Raw genomic sequence first — 16,967 nt, 5'->3', positions numbered from 1 at the left:
CATGTAAAATATGTAATACTGAGGATTTTCATTGGAGTTTCTTACCACTAAATAGTACCATTCACCACTCTACGAGATACTACTGACAAAAACTCAGCCACCCTTGCAGTTACTTCTGGGTTAACGTCAAACAGATAGAATCTGATATTTTCATTGTGCCGTGATGTTAAAGGTAAAGGTAAAGGGACCCCTGACCGTTAGGTCCAGTCGCAGACGACTCTGGGGTTACGGTGCTCATCTCGCTTTACTGGCCGAGGGAGCCAGCGTACAGCTTCCGGGTCATGTGGCCAGCATGACTAAGCCGCTTCTGGCGAACCAGAGCAGCACACGGAAATGCTGTCTACCTTCCCACCAGAGCGGTACCTATTTATCTATGTGCACTTTGACGTGCTTTCAAACTGCTAGGTTGGCAAGACCAGGGACCGAGCAATGGGAGCTCACCCCGTCGCAGGGATTCGAACCGCCAACATTCTGATTGGCAAGCCCTAGGCTCTGTGGTTCAGACCACAGCGCCACCCATGTCCCTGACTTGATGCTAGACTACCCAAAAATGGGGATCGCACACATTTGCGTAACTGGTTGTACAATGGATAGTAGAAAATAATATGTTCTACAGTGTCTGGCACATTCACACTTCACTAGCACCCTAATGCCACTCATATATAAAATATATGAAAAACAAAAGCTGCACTGTCGAAACAAACATGTGCCCAGGTCAACTTCAAGTCCTGGGTGGGAAGTGTCTTACTTCCAATATGGTTTCAAATCGGCTGGCAATCTCCATTGAAACAAGAATTTCTCCAATTGTTTTCTGCAAAGAGAGAGAGAGAGAGAGATGGCAGAATGAGACAGAGAAACAGACAACATGCTATGAAAATATGCACAAGCTAACAGATAATAACATTTACCTCCCCCTTTCACTCATTGCTAGGACAAATGTTATTTTGTACAGTAGTACTCCAAACTTCACCCACTGCCAGTGGCGGAGCTTCATGCTCCGGCACCGGGGGGCGGAGAGCAGGTGGGGCGGGCCTGGCGCATGTTCCGGGGCCTGGCATGCCACCCGCAGGGGTGTGACATGCGTCCAGGGGGCGTCACATGATGCCTGTGGGGGCGTGGCACCCATGTGGGTGGGGGAACAGCCGCAATGGCACCCCACCAGGATCACACCGCCGGGTGTGGTGTGCTCCCACCTCGCTCCTCTTCCTCCACCAGTGCCCACTGCTATCAACACAATCCCAAGAATATTTACTCAGAGTTCTCATATCTTACCCTCCTGCCCTTTCTATTAGGAAAAGAAACATTTAACATGCCTGAGAATTGCTAAGGTTGTCCAAGACGGGGTTTTTCCTTAACATGCTGACAATATGTATGATCCCATTAGCAGCTGGCACGTTTTGTTCTCTAAGAAAATATCGTTGTGCTGGTTCATCTGAGTACCTGTAGTTCTTTGTAGGTGACCCCTGGGAAAGTAATACAGGATCATTCTATGGTGAACATTTCAATACAGTATGAATTCAGCTAATAGATTCGGATATCTGTACTTTATTGACAGGCAGGACTGATTTGTTCCTTACATTCCAGGACTGTGCAAGTCTGAATGCAAGCTCAGGGGGGGAAAAGTTTATTGCTATATAGGCAGACACACACACACACACACACACACACACACGGCTGCAACCCTGCTCATTCCACTCGCCACTCCCCCAACACTGGAGCTTCACCTTCCCAACCCCATTTCTGAAACCACTTCTCTCTTTGTTTCTGCTGCACAACTTTCCACCCATTTTCACCGTTACCCAAACGTCCATGCAGCTCCCTTTTGTGCAACTCCCCTTGTATAGAGACCAGCCCTTGGAAACCTCCTGCATCTTCCTCTCCCCACACATTGCAACTACTATGCACCTTTTCCACCTTCTACCCAATTATGAAGCCACCATCCCCTCCTATTCTGCAGCCCCTTTTGCATTCTCCTCTTTACCCTCATTCTCATGCATCCTACTCCCTCATTTTTTTGAAATGTTTCATTTCCAGCCCCCAGTTTCTCCCTTTCCCCTCCCTCTTCCTCCTTCCTTTTCCGCACACTCTCCCTTTGCACACAAACCATCCCTATTCCCATGAGTCTTTTTGCAGCCCAAGAAGAAGTAGGGGGGAAGAAGGCCTGCCTGCCTCAGGCATCTCAATGCCTTGTGCCAGCCACAGATGGAAAGACTGAAGAAAAGCAAAAAGAACATCCAGGAATTGTTGATTTAAAGGTAAAGGTAAAGGTACCCCTGCCCGTTCGGGCCAGTCTTGCCAGACTCTAGGGTTGTGCGCTCATCTCACTCTATAGGCCGGGAGCCAGCGCTGTCCGCAGACACTTCCGGGTCACGTGGCCAGCGTGATGAAGCTGCTCCAGCGAACCGGCACCAGAGCAGCACACGGAACGCCGTTTACCTTCCCGCTGGTAAGCGGTCCCTATTTATCTACTTGCACCCGGAGGTGCTTTCGAACAGCTAGGTTGGCAGGCGCTGGGACCGAACGACGGGAGCACACCCCGCCACGGGGATTCGAACCGCCGACCATGTGATCGGCAAATCCTAGGCGCTGAGGTTTTACCCACAGCGCCACCCGCGTCCCTAATTGTTGATTTACACAGGGGAAAATGCTGCATCTGAAAACAATCCAAAAGCCAAGGTAATAAAATACTTTGCACTAAACCTATGAGAAGTGGCAAATATACTGAGCAAAATAGGAAGCTACACTTGGACAATTCCAGAGGAATGCATCTGAAGGCATTTAAAACAGAGTGTAAGACTTGAAGCATGACAGAAATAACTGGGTGGAGGGGGTGGAATGAAGCAATGTCAGGATAGACCTACAGTCCAGTTTTTAGAATTTCAAACCAGGATTAGAAATAACCTTCCCATTATCTTATTTTACCTGACTGGAGAATGTCACTTTCGGACCAGCTAATGTCCACAGGTCCTTTTCGGTATTATCCATTAAATGCTGCCCAGGGATTATGTGCAGTTTGCATAAATTATTTGCAAGGGTTTCCTTTGAGGAGACAAAATAGGATATAAAAAACCAGAACTGTTTATGTTTACTCATGCTGTTTTTTATAATAGCATTTCCAATTCCACAGTACAAAAAGTGTTTTGTTTGGACCAAAACAGAGTTGACTGCCAAGTGTTGACTTCTTTTCTTCAATCAAAATGATTTGGGGAATGTTGCAGTTTTAAGTTCTGATAATTTGGAGTTCTGAAAATTGACATGACAGGTTTTAACTTACTCTTAGCTTGTCCTGTTTTCTTGAGATTTATATTGTAATACTTATTGGCTACAAATAATAAACATTTGACTGACTAATTCACAGTGCAATCCTAACGTCTACTCAGAGGTCCCACTGAGTTCAATGGAATTTACTCCCAGATAAGTGGGGTTAGGGTTGCAGCCCCAAAATTACTTTTAGTTTTCACTGCAAGAGACCAAGAGGAGAGACCAGGTTGATGGACTAGAGTCTGATCTAGCAGACTCTTCATATGTTCCTAATTGCAGCATCACTACTAATGTGGGCAGAGTTCTACTGAGGTGCTGAGGATTTTAAGGGCTCTATCTTCCTCTTTCCAGATTCAGCACATTTTATTGCTGTCTGATGAGGGAGGGGGTATTTTTATCACCTCTTGAACTGCCTCTCTTATTTGCCCTAATATCCATTTACATTTCTGGGCTTGGAGGGTTAAAAAACAAATAAGAAGGAATGATTAACTTTTATGTTTTAAGTAGCTAAAACTATATTCACCATAATTTTATTCCTCTTCAGGATGGCAAAAAGCAAACAAACAAGCCAAATGTAGAAGGAGGAACTTTTAATATCACTGGGTATGTTTGTTGAATGGATTGTATTTAGAATTTGAAAAAGCTTTAGGTAAAGTCCCTCAGTCGTGGCTTAGCAGTCGTGGAATACAGGTAAAGACCAATAAACGTGCGTACAAAAGACAAACAATTGTGCACACACCGAACCCAGAAGTGAGCAAAAATGTCACTCAACAACACATCATGAACAGGGCATAACGGTGGCAGGTATAACAGGGCGGGGCAAACTTACACGCGCTCCACCAGGGCATGGTGGTGGTTGGGCAAGAAATGGAACCCTCGCGTGAAATTGTCATGGACTGTAAAAGGAGATGTCCTCTTGCAGATCAGTTAAGCGGTTTAGAAACAGGAAGCAGAGTTGGAATAAATAGGTAGCGCTCCTGATGAAGGGTGGTAAAAAGCAGAGTCCTCAAAGGACTAGCACTGAGGGCTGTGCTTTTCAACTTGATGATATATAGTAAAGTGCTGACGATACCAAATTGTTCAGGGTGGTTGAAGCAAAAAGAGATTGTGAGAAGCTCCAAAAGAATCTCTACAAACAAAGCAAATGAGAAGTGAAATGGCAAATTCAATTAACTGTCTGAACTGGCAGTGTCCAACTAGGAACACAAACTTGGGGTTAGTAGGTTGATGAAGATGTCACTGAGGGCTGGAGGACCTTAAGGAAAAGATTGAAAATAAAATCGCCAATACCATAACGCGCTTAAACAAATCTATGGTGTGACCGCACTTGGAATACTGCGTAGATTTCTAGTCTTCACAAGGCAAAAAGGATTTGTAAGGTTGGAAAAGGCATCTAAAATGATCGAGGGAGTTGAGCAAGTCCCCTATGAGGAAAGGGCCTTTTTAAGTTTAAAAGAAAGGTGAGTAACAGGAGACCTGATAAAAGTGTTGAAGATTATGCATGGTTTGGAGAAACCTCTCCCATAGTATTGGAACTTGGGGGCATCCAAAAAAGCTGAATGTTGGACAATCCAGGACAGAAAAAATAAAGTACTTCTTCACATGGCCCAACAACTTGCATGGCTTTAAAACAGGATGAGATGAGTTCATGGAGGATAAGGCTCTCAGTGGCTACTCGCCATGATGGCTATGTTTTGCCTCCACTGTCAGTGGCAGAACACCTCTGGACACCAGTTACTGGCATCCCAAGCGGGGAGAGTGCTTTGCCCATGGGTGCAGCTTTCAGGCTTCCCATGGGCCTCTGGCTGGCCACTCTGAGAACAAACTGCTGGGTTAGGCATGATATTGGCCTGAACCAAAACAAGGAAAAAGTGTGGATGACCGTCCCCCTTTTCCGTAAAGACCAATTTCAGAAGTAGCAATATTTACCAACAGACACCAGTGCTTACATTTAACTCCATTCTGTCATAGTAAAGATTGGCTGGCACAAGCACAGTTAAAGGCCCATGGTTTTCCAGGAGAAACGAACAACCCATCTCTGTAAAAGACAACGCCCCCCCCCCCAAGAAAAACAATTAGTATAAAAATTGTGACAGACCTGATTAGATTTGGCAGAATATTTATGCTAAACTGTATCTTCAGGCAGAGGTGAACAACTTTCACTTTTTTTAGTACTAAAGAGAGATCCCATTATAGATTGCCTCACATTCCTTTTTGTTTTCTTAAAAGCAGCCGCCCCCATCACTACCCCGAAGAACAATGGAGAATGTTTTCACCTGTGCCATTTTCCCAGTTTAAATTTTCTTTATTTGAGCTTATTTTATACATTTCTACCCCACTTCTCTGTCTAAAGCACCTACAGCTGCATACATAATAAAAAAATAAATCTGTAAAGCGGCAACATAATCAACAAATATTATAATACTATAATGCTTATTATAAATAATTAAAATATAATATTGTAAATAAGATAAATAATAACTATGATAATAGCATCTGAAGAAGTGTGCATGCACACAAAAGCTCACACCAAGAACTAACTTAGTTGGTCTTTAAGGTGCTACTGGAAGAAATTTTTTTATTTTGTTTTGACTATGATAATAGCAGTTGATCATAATTTGGCCCATCTACCGAAGAGTCACCCACATAACTGTCTTGGTTCCCCATCATTGCTGCTGACAGGACCTGTTTGGTGAAATGAACCTGAAATGGCCACCAAAAAATATTTTAATTATGTTCTGAAATACATAATTAAAATACTTCCAGATGCATAATCAAACCAACACTGAAGAAACTTACCAAACATTTTGATTGCATTGCTCATTGCCCTGGCGTGTCTCCCTACCACATTCTGAGAAGAGATCTCCCCCAGGAAGGTTTTGTAACACTTCCTGCCATCTCCAATTTCTCCATCTTTGCAGGTACATCTGATCAATATAAGAGAAGAATGAGAATGGTCCCCCCCACTGCTGCAAGCTGCTCAGTTACCAAGCCTGGTTGTAACTAAGTCACACAGATTTATAGCAATGCCGGAGCCACATGCACCATGGGACGGACAATGGACATTTTGATAGTGTTGTGAGTTTGGGGGGGGGGATTAAGCTGTATGCCTGAGTCCCTTCCAATTCCTGGATCCAGCAAGGTTTAAATTGCTGGACTAGCCAGGCCTAAGTTTGGGTTGCTAAGGAAGTGGTTCTGTGCCAGATTACAAATGGGTGCCCCCCCCCTCACCTGGTTGTGGGTGAGAAGGACAAAGGCCGGAGTTCAGAGTACTGTAGAGTTTTATGTTACGTAGAAGCTGGAAGCAAGGCAGCAGGCTAGGAAGGCAGAAGGTCAGAGCCATGTTTGATTTCTACTTGAATCCAAGACCATGGCCATGGGAGAGGCAAGACCCCCTTTGAGTTTGAATGTTGGAGAACTCCTCCATCTCAGGCTCAGATTGCATAAATGTTTAAATAAACCAAATATCCTAAAGACACTACCGTCTCCACTGTCCCTCATTCTGAGAAAGCTGAACGCTGGGTAAGCAGCAGGAACCCCTGGAATTTCACATGGCTCAGAGATAGGGGTAGCATTCAACACTTAACAGAAATAATTAAATTAAACATTGCTTATCAATCTTTAAATGTTCACAGTAGATTGTGACATCATTTAACTTACTACGCAACAATAATATGATAACAGATGCAATAAATATAGCCAGTGTCAATTAAAAGCTGCAGTAAAATCAAGATAATCCTAGGGTTCCATTCACATTAATGTTCTTTTGTTGCTTCTTGCTTGCTTATAAATCACACAGCACATTAGCAAAACTGTAGTTACTTTGTTCCTTTTGCCTTTATTCCTTTTATTCTGGAATTTTTCAAGACTCTTTAGATAATGGTTGTTTTTCTTTGTTCTTATTGCATTGTCCTTGTATTGTTGATTTCTGTGAGTTATTGTTATTGGTGGGAGTGGTTTTGAACCTGCAGAATCTTTTGGGAAAACTTCCCCCCACCTTCCTCCCCTCCTGATCATTAGCCTTTAACCTCTATTCTTCCTTTTATCCTATATGCATGCCTTTTCTCCAGCAGTTAAAATTGAGCAAAGGAACACTATAGCTACAGAACAGTTTCCCCCACCTCAACCTTCATAATGTGTTCCTGAAAAGCTTACCTTATTGAAGCATCTGGGTCAATCTCACACTTTGCAGATCTGTCACAGTTATGCGGCTGACATGAAAGGGTGCTGAAGCAATCTTTATCACCATGCCTGATGAATCCTGGCTTACACAGACAACGTGCCTAAGGAAAGAGACACCAGAGGAGCAATTTTGTTGGGCTGGATGAATCCCTAGCCGGAATTAAGATTGCCGGAAGAAATATCAACAACCTCAGATATGCAGATGACACAACCTTGATGGCAGAAAGTGAGGAGGAATTAAAGAACCTTTTATTGAAGGTGAAAGAGGAAAGCGCAAAATATGGTCTGAAGCTCAACATCAAAAAAAGAAGATCATGGCCACTGGTCCCATCACCTCCTGGCAAATAGAAGGGGAAGAAATGGAGGCAGTGAGAGATTTTACTTTCTTGGGCTCCATGATCACTGTAGATGGTGACAGCAGCCACAAAATTAAAAGACGCCTGCTTCTTGGGAGAAAAGCAATGACAAACCTAGACAGCATCTTAAAAAGTAGAGACATCACCATGCCAACAAAGGTCCATATAGTAAAAGCTATGGTTTTCCCAGTAGTGATGTATGGAAGTGAAAGCTGGACCATAAAGAAGGCTGATCGCCGAAGAATTGAAGCTTTTGAATTATGGTGCTGGAGGAGACTCTTGAGAGTCCCATGGACTGCAAGAAGATCAAACCTATCCATTCTTAAGGAAATCAGTCCAGGGTGCTCACTGGAAGGACAGATCCTGAAACTGAGGCTCCAATACTTTGGCCACCTCATGAGAAGAGAAGACTCCCTGGAAAAGACCCTGATGTTGGGAAAGATGGAGGGCACAAGGAGAAGGGGACGACAGAGGACGAGATGGCTGGACAGTGTTCTCGAAGCTACCAGCAAACTGCGGGAGGCAGTGGAAGACAGGAGTGCCCGGCGTGCTCTGGTCCATGGGGTCACGAAGAGTCGGACACGACTAAACAACTAAACAACAACACATGATATCTTTGAGGGAGCATTTGCATAAGGCTCCTTCAGCATCTCTTCCTTGCAGTTCACAAGGAACTAGCCCTACGCAATTGGCTCTTTGGACAGAGACTTCCCTTCGGACCCTTCTAACGGGGTAGCCTGTTATCACCATCACAGGGAACAAGGGGTGGGTGATTCACCACTTCACCACACCCCTATTGGATGGAAGACTCTAGGATTCTGCCCAAGGCCTAAACCGTCAAAGTTGTGACTAGTGCTATGGGAAAGGTGAAACCTGCAGAGCAGGGGAAATTCCTTTCTGGCTCTGAATATGGCAACTGCCAAAAGACCACAGCAAAGCGCTCCTAGCTGAAAAGAAATGGTGAGAGCAGTAATCAACTATTAATGAAGGGACGGGAAGGGTGAGTGATGCTCCTAGCCGCCGGGCTAAGTAAATGGCCATGCCCCACCCCACTGCAGATTGGCTCGTTTGAAGGATGAGTTTGGCGGGAACCCGTGAGCCTTCGTGGCAGCTGGAGAGGACGGAAAGAACATTCTAAAATGGCGTCGCACGTCCGAGCTGCAACTGCCACTCACCAGCAAGATGGTAAGTGGCCAATATCAATAAAAGCATCCATAAAATATCACTGATACTCCGTGAACGTATTTCAACTTTGGGATACTATTATTAAAAGTACAAGCTAATAGTCCATTGTGTAATGGGGCACATGGCAGCAGCTGGTGGTCCTGAGTAACGATTTTGAACCTCAAAAGACCATTCTGACTGCCATCTGAAAACATACTTACTAGGGATGAAGCCCCAATAAACACAGTGGGACTAACTTCCAAACCAACATGCACTTCAGTATGAAATAAACATGTATGTCAATGCAAGTGTTTCAAACAAGTGCTTATGATGCTTTCCCCCCCCTTTTTTTTCTTTTTTGCAGACAAACCTATGCTTGAGAACATACCATAAGAAATTACGCCAAAGACACGTAGAGTGGGCTACCTGCAGCTTTCCCAACAATGGCGCCAAGAGATGGTCTTGGCTGGGTCTAGTTTCACTCCCACCTTTCTCTGGAAACTTTCTGCACTTTGGAACATGCAAACTTAAAAGATCCCTTATTGCAAGCTGACTACTCTTTGTTGCACAGAGTGTGACTCTCTAGTAATCTGTACTATAGAGTGTGACCACTGAAGTAATCCACAATGACTTATTCTCCGCTGATAAATTATTCAGCTTTCAAGTGGTTTTATAAGTTTTATCCCTTCCATTTCTAGGAAGTATCATCTACAGGCATTTTGAAAACTATCTAGAAAACTGCACACAGTGTCATTTGCTTTTAGGGCAGAACAGTAACAGCTGAACCTGTGTGGTCTTGTGGTAGCCAATATATCTGACTGTATGGGGTCTCTGCCATGGGAGTATATTCACCCAGTGCTTTTCCAGCTGCACTGGCTCCCGGTGGAATACAGGGTCAGATTTAAGGTGCTGGTTTTGACCTTTAAAGCCCTTCACGGCCTAGGACCCTTGTACCTACGGAACTGCCTCTCCTGGTATGCCCCACAGAGAGCCTCAAGGTCCATAAATAGCAACACCCTAGTGGTCCCGGGCCCTAAGGAAGTTAGATTAGCTTCAACCAGAGCCAGGGCCTTTTCAACACTGGCTCAGGCCTGGTGGAACGCTCTGCCTCATGAGACCAGGGCCCTGCAGGATCTGATTTCTTTCCACAGGGCCTGTAAGACAGAGTTGTTCCGCCTGGCCTTTGGCTTGGAGCCACTTTGATTCCCTCCCCCTCTTTCTTTTTTCTTTTTCCTTTCTCCTCCTGTGATGAGGCAGCATGTTTAATGTTTAATGTTTCAATATTTTAATGTTGTATTTTAATCTTGTTTTTAAGTTGTATTCATTCAACTTGTTTTTATTATTGCTTGTTAGCTGCCCTGAGCCCAGCCTTGGGTGGGGAGGGCGGGGTATAAATAAAAATTATTATTATTATTATTATTATTATTATTATTATTATTATTATTACTGCTGCACATTATTAGCAAACCTAACTGCAATCAATCAGCTTACCTCTCCTGGTCTTATATAGCTACACAAGGAAGAATTTCTAGGGCAGCCTCCATTATCAGTGAGACAAGGATTTATGGGTTGGCAAATCTTCCCATTTCCGAGGTACCCAGCTTTGCAAGTACACTCATACTTGTTTGGCCCAAGAGTCTTGCAAGTTGCAAACGAGGAGCATGGGTAGGAGCTGCAAGGATCCTGGTCTGAAAAAAAAGGTAAATGAAGGATATTATGGGTAAATGATAGACTGGATAAAGATGCCTAACCCCCAGACCTTAAAGGCTGTGCAGTATAGTTACACAGTCAACGAATGGAAGGGGTAGCATCTACTTGGATAATTTTTTTGCTGAAAATCAGTAGACGTGATCTAATTTGAAAGCGTCTCCTTCATCTGTGCAACATGTACCTCACCAAAGCTAATATCAACCAGGTCAAGATCTTGGCACTGCAGTCACTGATTTGGCCAATGACATCACTTTCTGGTGGTTCTATCAGGCCTCAGCGGCAGTGCTAGGGAACTGATGCCTTGGTCCCAAGGGATTTATACAATGATCTTCAGAAAGCTTTGAACTTGACCCCATGCCTTTCAACATCTACATGAATGTAGGGAGCAGCTGTCTAGCTGTTTTGGGATGACACCCAGTTCTGCTTCCTTTTAACAAGGCTGGGTGAGTGGAAGTTCTGAATAAGTGACTGGAGTCAATGAGGGAGTGAATGAGGGTGAATAAGCTAAAGCTCAATCCCAAAGGGGAGGTTACCTAACAGAAGCCTAAATAAAGATTGGGTGCATTGCTTTGGAGTGCTGTTCCAGGCCTTGCTCCTGGATCCACAGGTAGTATTTGAGGCAACTGTTTATCCTGGTCATTCCTTGATACATGCCAGACTGGACTACAATGATATCCTCTAAATGAGAAAATTGTTCAACTTCAGTTAGTTCAAGATGTGGAGACTGGGTTAATTTTCATGGATGAGCCAAAGGAAACACATCAGCACTAGTGTTTTAACAACTGCATTGGTTCCAAACGTATTTTTCCAAGCACAATTCATAGTGATTTTGTTGAGTTTACAGCCCTAAATGGTCTGGGCCCTGATTCCTTATGGCAACACTTCTCTCTTACTAGCTCCCCTTCTTTTGGGATCTTTTGAATAAGTTTCTGCCCTGAGGTCCTTCCTTGCCTCAAGTTAGATTGGTGAGAATGAGGAGGAAGGACTTTTTCAGTAGTAGCATTCACACTTTAGAACTTTCCTCACGGAAATTTGGGGAGGTTATTTGATACTCAGCTTCCTGAAAGCTGTTTAGACATTGTTATTTCAGTAGGCCTACAGAACAGGTGGTTGGCTTGTTTTTTTTTAATTATTATTATTCAACTGCATTATCATTTTACTGCATATATACTGTTGAAGCTGTCATAGGTTTAATTAGTATACATTTGCTATAGATGCATGTGAAGGGCTTTGAACACTATAAAGTGCTACTCAAATACCACACATTTCCTCTCACCTTGACAGTAAATTCCATTTTTCTTGTACCCTGGCAGACATTCACACCTCGACTGCCCGCCCTTCACCACACAAATGGAATTGGCTTCGCAGATTACACCTCCGCAGTTGAGAAGTTCTGAAATATTTAAAACAGAGATATTTTAAACTGGGCATCCAAGGAAAATATGTGGCTTTCAGCCCCTTGGGTACACTGACGTGTAAGGAAGCCTCAGTGTGTTCACTCACAACTAAGGGCTCACAAGAGTCTGGTCTGCATGAGTATCTAGCATATCTAAGGGCACATCTAGGCCCAAGATCCACAGCTGCATGTTATGTTGCTATGTTATGTTTGTGTTGTGTTGTGTTGTGTTGTGTTGTGTTGTGTTGTGTTGTGTTGTGTTGTGTTGTGATCGCACCTCAGTATCTTTTTCCAGCTTGTTCATTCTTAATTCCCCATGCTTGAGCTGTGTTTTTTTTAAAAAAAGAACACTAGCTATTTACACATAGACACAATCAGTAGAATAGACACAATTTTTATTGGGTCTGAAAAGGGAGGGAGGGCCCTGAGACAGTTTAGTTCTATTAGGTAGAGTAGTCAATAAAAGCCAAATGAAAAAACAACAAACAAAAATACACAGCTCTTGCCTGTGATGTGAAGGCCTTAGCTTGGGCTCCATGGCCAAAGAGAAATTATAAAGTGTCAGGGCGGGGGGAGAAGGATTAAGTGTGCAACATTAGCAGTACAATATTTTTAATAAGAAATTGTAAACATAATTTTTTTTTTTTTACTGAACAGTGGTATATACATATTTTTCTAAATAAATGAATAAAATGATGGCATAGGCAGGACCACGACATTGTAAGATGTTTGTCTAGGCATAAATTCACATGACAGTTAGTACTTGATTACTAAGGAACTGCCTGTGACAGTCAAGCCAGGTCATGTAATAAATGTGGACGCATCAGCCACATTTATGACATTTCCAAGCATAAATAAGTTCCTGGCCTGAATACATGTTACGACTATGTTAAGACCTGCTTAGTTGCCCTTGCTTACCCAGTTATTGGGGTGTGTGTGTGTTTCTGCAGTTCTCACAAGCAAAGGAATGTGCCAATGGAATAGAAAAAAAACACCAGACAGTTCTAGGTAGTGTGAGTTCTTTTACTGGCAGCATAATGCAGTTTTCCAAAGCTTAGAAGCTACATACAGTCTACGGCAGGCATAGGCAAACCCCGGCCCTCCAGATGTTTGGGACTACAATTCCCATCATCCCTGACCACTGGTCCTGTTAGCTAGGGATGATGGTAATTGTACTCCCAAACATCTGGAGGGCCGGAGTTTGCCTATACCTGGTCTACAGTCTTTCCGGCAACATACAGTCTCCTTGAAGTTCCGACCAGGCTCTGGCCAAGGGCAGAGGCCAAGAGCAAGCTTGCTTCAAACTGAAGTGTATTTAGATTGTCCTGAGTCCCTCTCACATGCTTAACTAGTTGCAGGTGCAGAACAAACACACCCCCAAAATTAGCCTAACGTAACCCTTTCTTGTCCCTTTCCTCTGCATCCACAAACTCCTCACACCTCACACCAGAAATTACTGGTCAAGAAGCAAGGTGTGCTTCATTGTGGATAGTAGGTCTACTTGCAGGCAGGCACCTCAATATTTTAAGTTTCAAATGGCAAGTTCTGGCAAATTCTTTGTTAAGCAGATCCGATTAAAGAGGGGGCAAAACAACTGCCCCTTGCATCATTCTGCCATTTTAGCAAGTTTGCAAAGGTGAACATTCCTCACAAAGCCTGTCCAGAATTATTGTAGAGAAAGTAAATCTTCGACGAGATACTCATCATCCAGAGAGAGAGAACCAGACATAGATCCATAATTTATGGACCTCACCCCAGATACAGCTAGAGGTCTAGTTCTGGTCTATGTCAGTTTCACATGCATTCATTCATAAGTCTATACTGACCCATTTCCATAACAATCTATGATTTAAATATGTCACAAACATTCACATTATTTTTGCACACGTTTTATCCCAAAATGCATATTTTTGTATGCATTTTGATACCTTTTTTGCAGTGACAAAATTTGCATCACAAAATTTACGACAGTATTAGTTCATAAAATGCCAGAAAAGCCACCTCACTTAAAACACAGACCAAATGAAATCCTTGAACATCCCTAAGTGTAGCACAACTATATTATATATTCTTGGGACATATTATTTGAAAACAAACACAAGAAAAATCCCAACTGAGAAGCACTACCATTCTATTCATTTAGCTTAAATTGGTTCTTTTGTACACATCCCAATTGTGTAGAATTCCCAGTTAAGACGACAGTTCTGAGACTCCAACATTATGATCCACACTATTAAATATAAATATATGTAGTCCAATCCTGGAAGCTATTCAACAGTATTTTTAAAAATAAATAAATAAATGCAATACAATATTTGCAAAAGCAGCAAGATGGCATAAAGTGTTTATTTTTCCTACATTTGTTCTGTGTGGAGTTTTTCTTTAAGGAATCTTGTGAGAAAGGACATGTGGAAAGTACACACCTTGGTCACACTTTGGGCCAGTATAGCCAGCATAGCAGGTACAGCTTCCATCTCCAGAAGGTCCATTGTTGCAGATCCCGTGTTGACACTCACATACTATGCGAGAGAAAATGATGATGAAGGAACATTGTCTGGAGAATATGGGGTAGGGGGTCCCAAAGCTATTACATATATATAGTAGCTTTTGCACATAGGAAAATAGCTAAAAGTATATTTGTGTCCCATCCAGGGCATTACTAAGCAACCTGACACAGAGAAGAGAAAGGAGGGATTTCCACACTCACTGAGTTTGTGGTTCCTGTCTCCCAAATCAACTAAGATGATCCTACCCAAAAATATTGCAGTCATTTCCTGTCCACATGGATCTCCTCTGCCTACCCCAGCAGTTATCCTACAGCTGAAAATGGGTCACTCATTACAGTTAAATAATTTCACTTTTAAGTCAAGAAGCTTACCAGATTGACAGTCAGGGCCAAAACGTGTTTCATCCAGGCAGTCTTGGCATGCATAGCCACTATACTTCTCCTAAATGAATTAAAAAGAACAACGTTTTACATTGGCACTTCCATGATCCTTACATTGCAACAGCCTTGCTTGACATCCAGATGTAAAAGTCACCTTGGACTTGTCACATACACAAAGGGAATGAGAGATTCTATCTATACGTGTTGTCAATCACCTGTTTGCACACTTAGTGATTCCAAAATTGTGCCAATTAGTTTGTTTTTCTTGAGAAGAAGGCACTGTTATTAGTATAATTTTTCTTGTGTCTGACAAACATTTTATGAATGGGAAGTTAGCCCCAAGGGGCTGCCATGCCACTTGAAGCCAGTGACCTACACATTGGTTTGGCTTGGTTCTCTTAGTTTTTATCCTTTGTGTTGTTTTTATGACATGGATGCCTGACTCGAGCAATTATGGAAAGGCAGGATGAAAATGTTTTTGTTAAAGAAAATAAATAGAATAAATACAGGATGCACATGAGACAAAAAAAGGGGGGGGCAAATCTATGAAAGTAACATTTCTCCTGAAGTAAGCAGAAACAGATAAAAGGAAGTGCATTTTTTTGTTTCCATACAAATAAGGAATGATTCAAATGACCCATTTTAGGCTTGTATTCAGATTGAAGCTCATTCTTTGGAAGTGCACAAATCTATCAAGGCCAACCTGGAAATTTTTGTTCACAGTAAGAACATAATACTTTGGCCACCTCATGAGAAGAGAAGACTCCCTGGAAAAGACCCTGATGATGGGAAAGGTTGAGGGCACAAGGAGAAGGGGACGACAGAGGACAAGATGATTGGACAGTGTTCTCGAAGCTACAAACATGAGTCTGACCAAACTGCGGGAGGCAGTGGAAGACAGGAGTGCCTGGAGTGCTCTGGTCCATGGGGTCACGAAGAGTCGGACACGACTAAATGACTAAACAACAACAAGAACATAATAAGTCCTTGTTGAATCAGGCCAATGGCCCAGCTGGTCTAGCATCCTCTTCTCACAGTGGCCACCCAGATGCCTGTGGGGAACATGCAAGCAGGACCCAGTCACAAGAGCACTCTCCCTTCCTGTGGTTTCCAGCAACTGGGATTCAGAAGCATTGCTGCCTCCAGCTGCGGAATTTGGCAGCCATTGACAGTGTGCCTGATCAGAGAATAAGTTTGCCATACAGAAATGAAAACCATGATTTGAAGGGAATTCCAAATATACAGGGTGTGTATGTTGATTCGTAGCCATTTCTCTTTGGGCTGCAAACATTAAAATTAATACACGTGTGTGCCAGTGTGTGAAGATTAGGGTAGAGGGGAAATTCAATTAAGTTCACCTTTCAAGGCAAATCTATCAGAGTCACACTTTCTGAAGCAATATGAGAATTGTTCAAAATCTGCACTTACCTAATTTTCGCAATGCAAAAATGCAGATATTAGGAGAAAGCATTCACATAAATGAATTTATTAATGACAATAACAAAAAAGGCATTGTGTTAGATAAAATTTCTTGCACAAATGTGTACATAAGTCAAAGCTGCATACAAAAATATATTCATGAGGAGAAACTCACAGTAAAAAGCTGAGGGATTGCCATAAACTTTTTTTTTTAATCACAGAAATGTGCAGAAATGTGGAGAACAGAATTCAAGACTGGGAAAATGATAAATTGAGGGAAATTGCTATCCTGAAATTAAGAGCCAGTATTTTTCATATATTGTTAAAATGCTATGTCACAAACAAGAGGCAAACCATCCCCCTTTGCTGATGAGGAAGCAGCAAATGACAATTCATTTCATTAGCAGTATCTGTGCTAGGGTGACATTTTCTTACTTAAAGAATGCACATACAATGCAGTAAGGAAACCTGAGAAGTTGTAGAATGGAATCACTGTTTTTAAAGGAAATTTTAAGAGAGACTATGCATATTTCAGGGGTTATTTCATTGTAATGAACGTTGCCATGCTTCAGTGGTTAGAAACAAGACTACG

At 42.6% G+C, this 16,967-nt stretch overlaps 1 protein-coding gene and 1 long non-coding RNA gene across 4 annotated transcripts in view; one reads left to right on the top strand and one right to left on the bottom strand.

The window, feature by feature from the left end:
* STAB1 (stabilin 1) overlaps positions 1–16,967 on the bottom strand; it is a 100,121-nt gene that overhangs the window by 77,184 nt on the left and 5,970 nt on the right. For 2 of the 3 annotated variants that reach the window (XM_079967206.1, XM_079967205.1), the window contains exons 5-14: positions 14,948–15,017; positions 14,493–14,588; positions 11,950–12,066; positions 10,455–10,651; positions 7,417–7,544; positions 6,061–6,188; positions 5,211–5,299; positions 2,923–3,039; positions 1,314–1,463; positions 749–811 (exon numbers count right to left, since the gene is read on the bottom strand). In XM_079967206.1, coding sequence (XP_079823332.1) covers positions 749–811; positions 1,314–1,463; positions 2,923–3,039; positions 5,211–5,299; positions 6,061–6,188; positions 7,417–7,544; positions 10,455–10,651; positions 11,950–12,066; positions 14,493–14,588; positions 14,948–15,017 — 1,155 coding nt within the window. Of the gene's footprint in view, positions 1–748; positions 812–1,313; positions 1,464–2,922; positions 3,040–5,210; positions 5,300–6,060; positions 6,784–7,416; positions 7,545–10,454; positions 10,652–11,949; positions 12,067–14,492; positions 14,589–14,947; positions 15,018–16,967 lie in introns of those variants that run through there. The other variant, XM_079967207.1, reaches the window with a different exon arrangement.
* LOC307211040 lies at positions 8,492–9,747 on the top strand. Its single transcript, XR_013836259.1, has 3 exons — positions 8,492–8,759; positions 8,858–8,984; positions 9,328–9,747. It is a non-coding gene; the product is annotated as an uncharacterized lncRNA (long non-coding RNA).

Source organism: Podarcis cretensis (genome assembly GCF_951804945.1).
Source record: "Podarcis cretensis genome assembly, chromosome: 2".
Lineage (NCBI taxonomy): Eukaryota > Metazoa > Chordata > Lepidosauria > Squamata > Lacertidae > Podarcis > Podarcis cretensis.
This window is presented reverse-complemented; position numbering and strand designations above follow the sequence as displayed.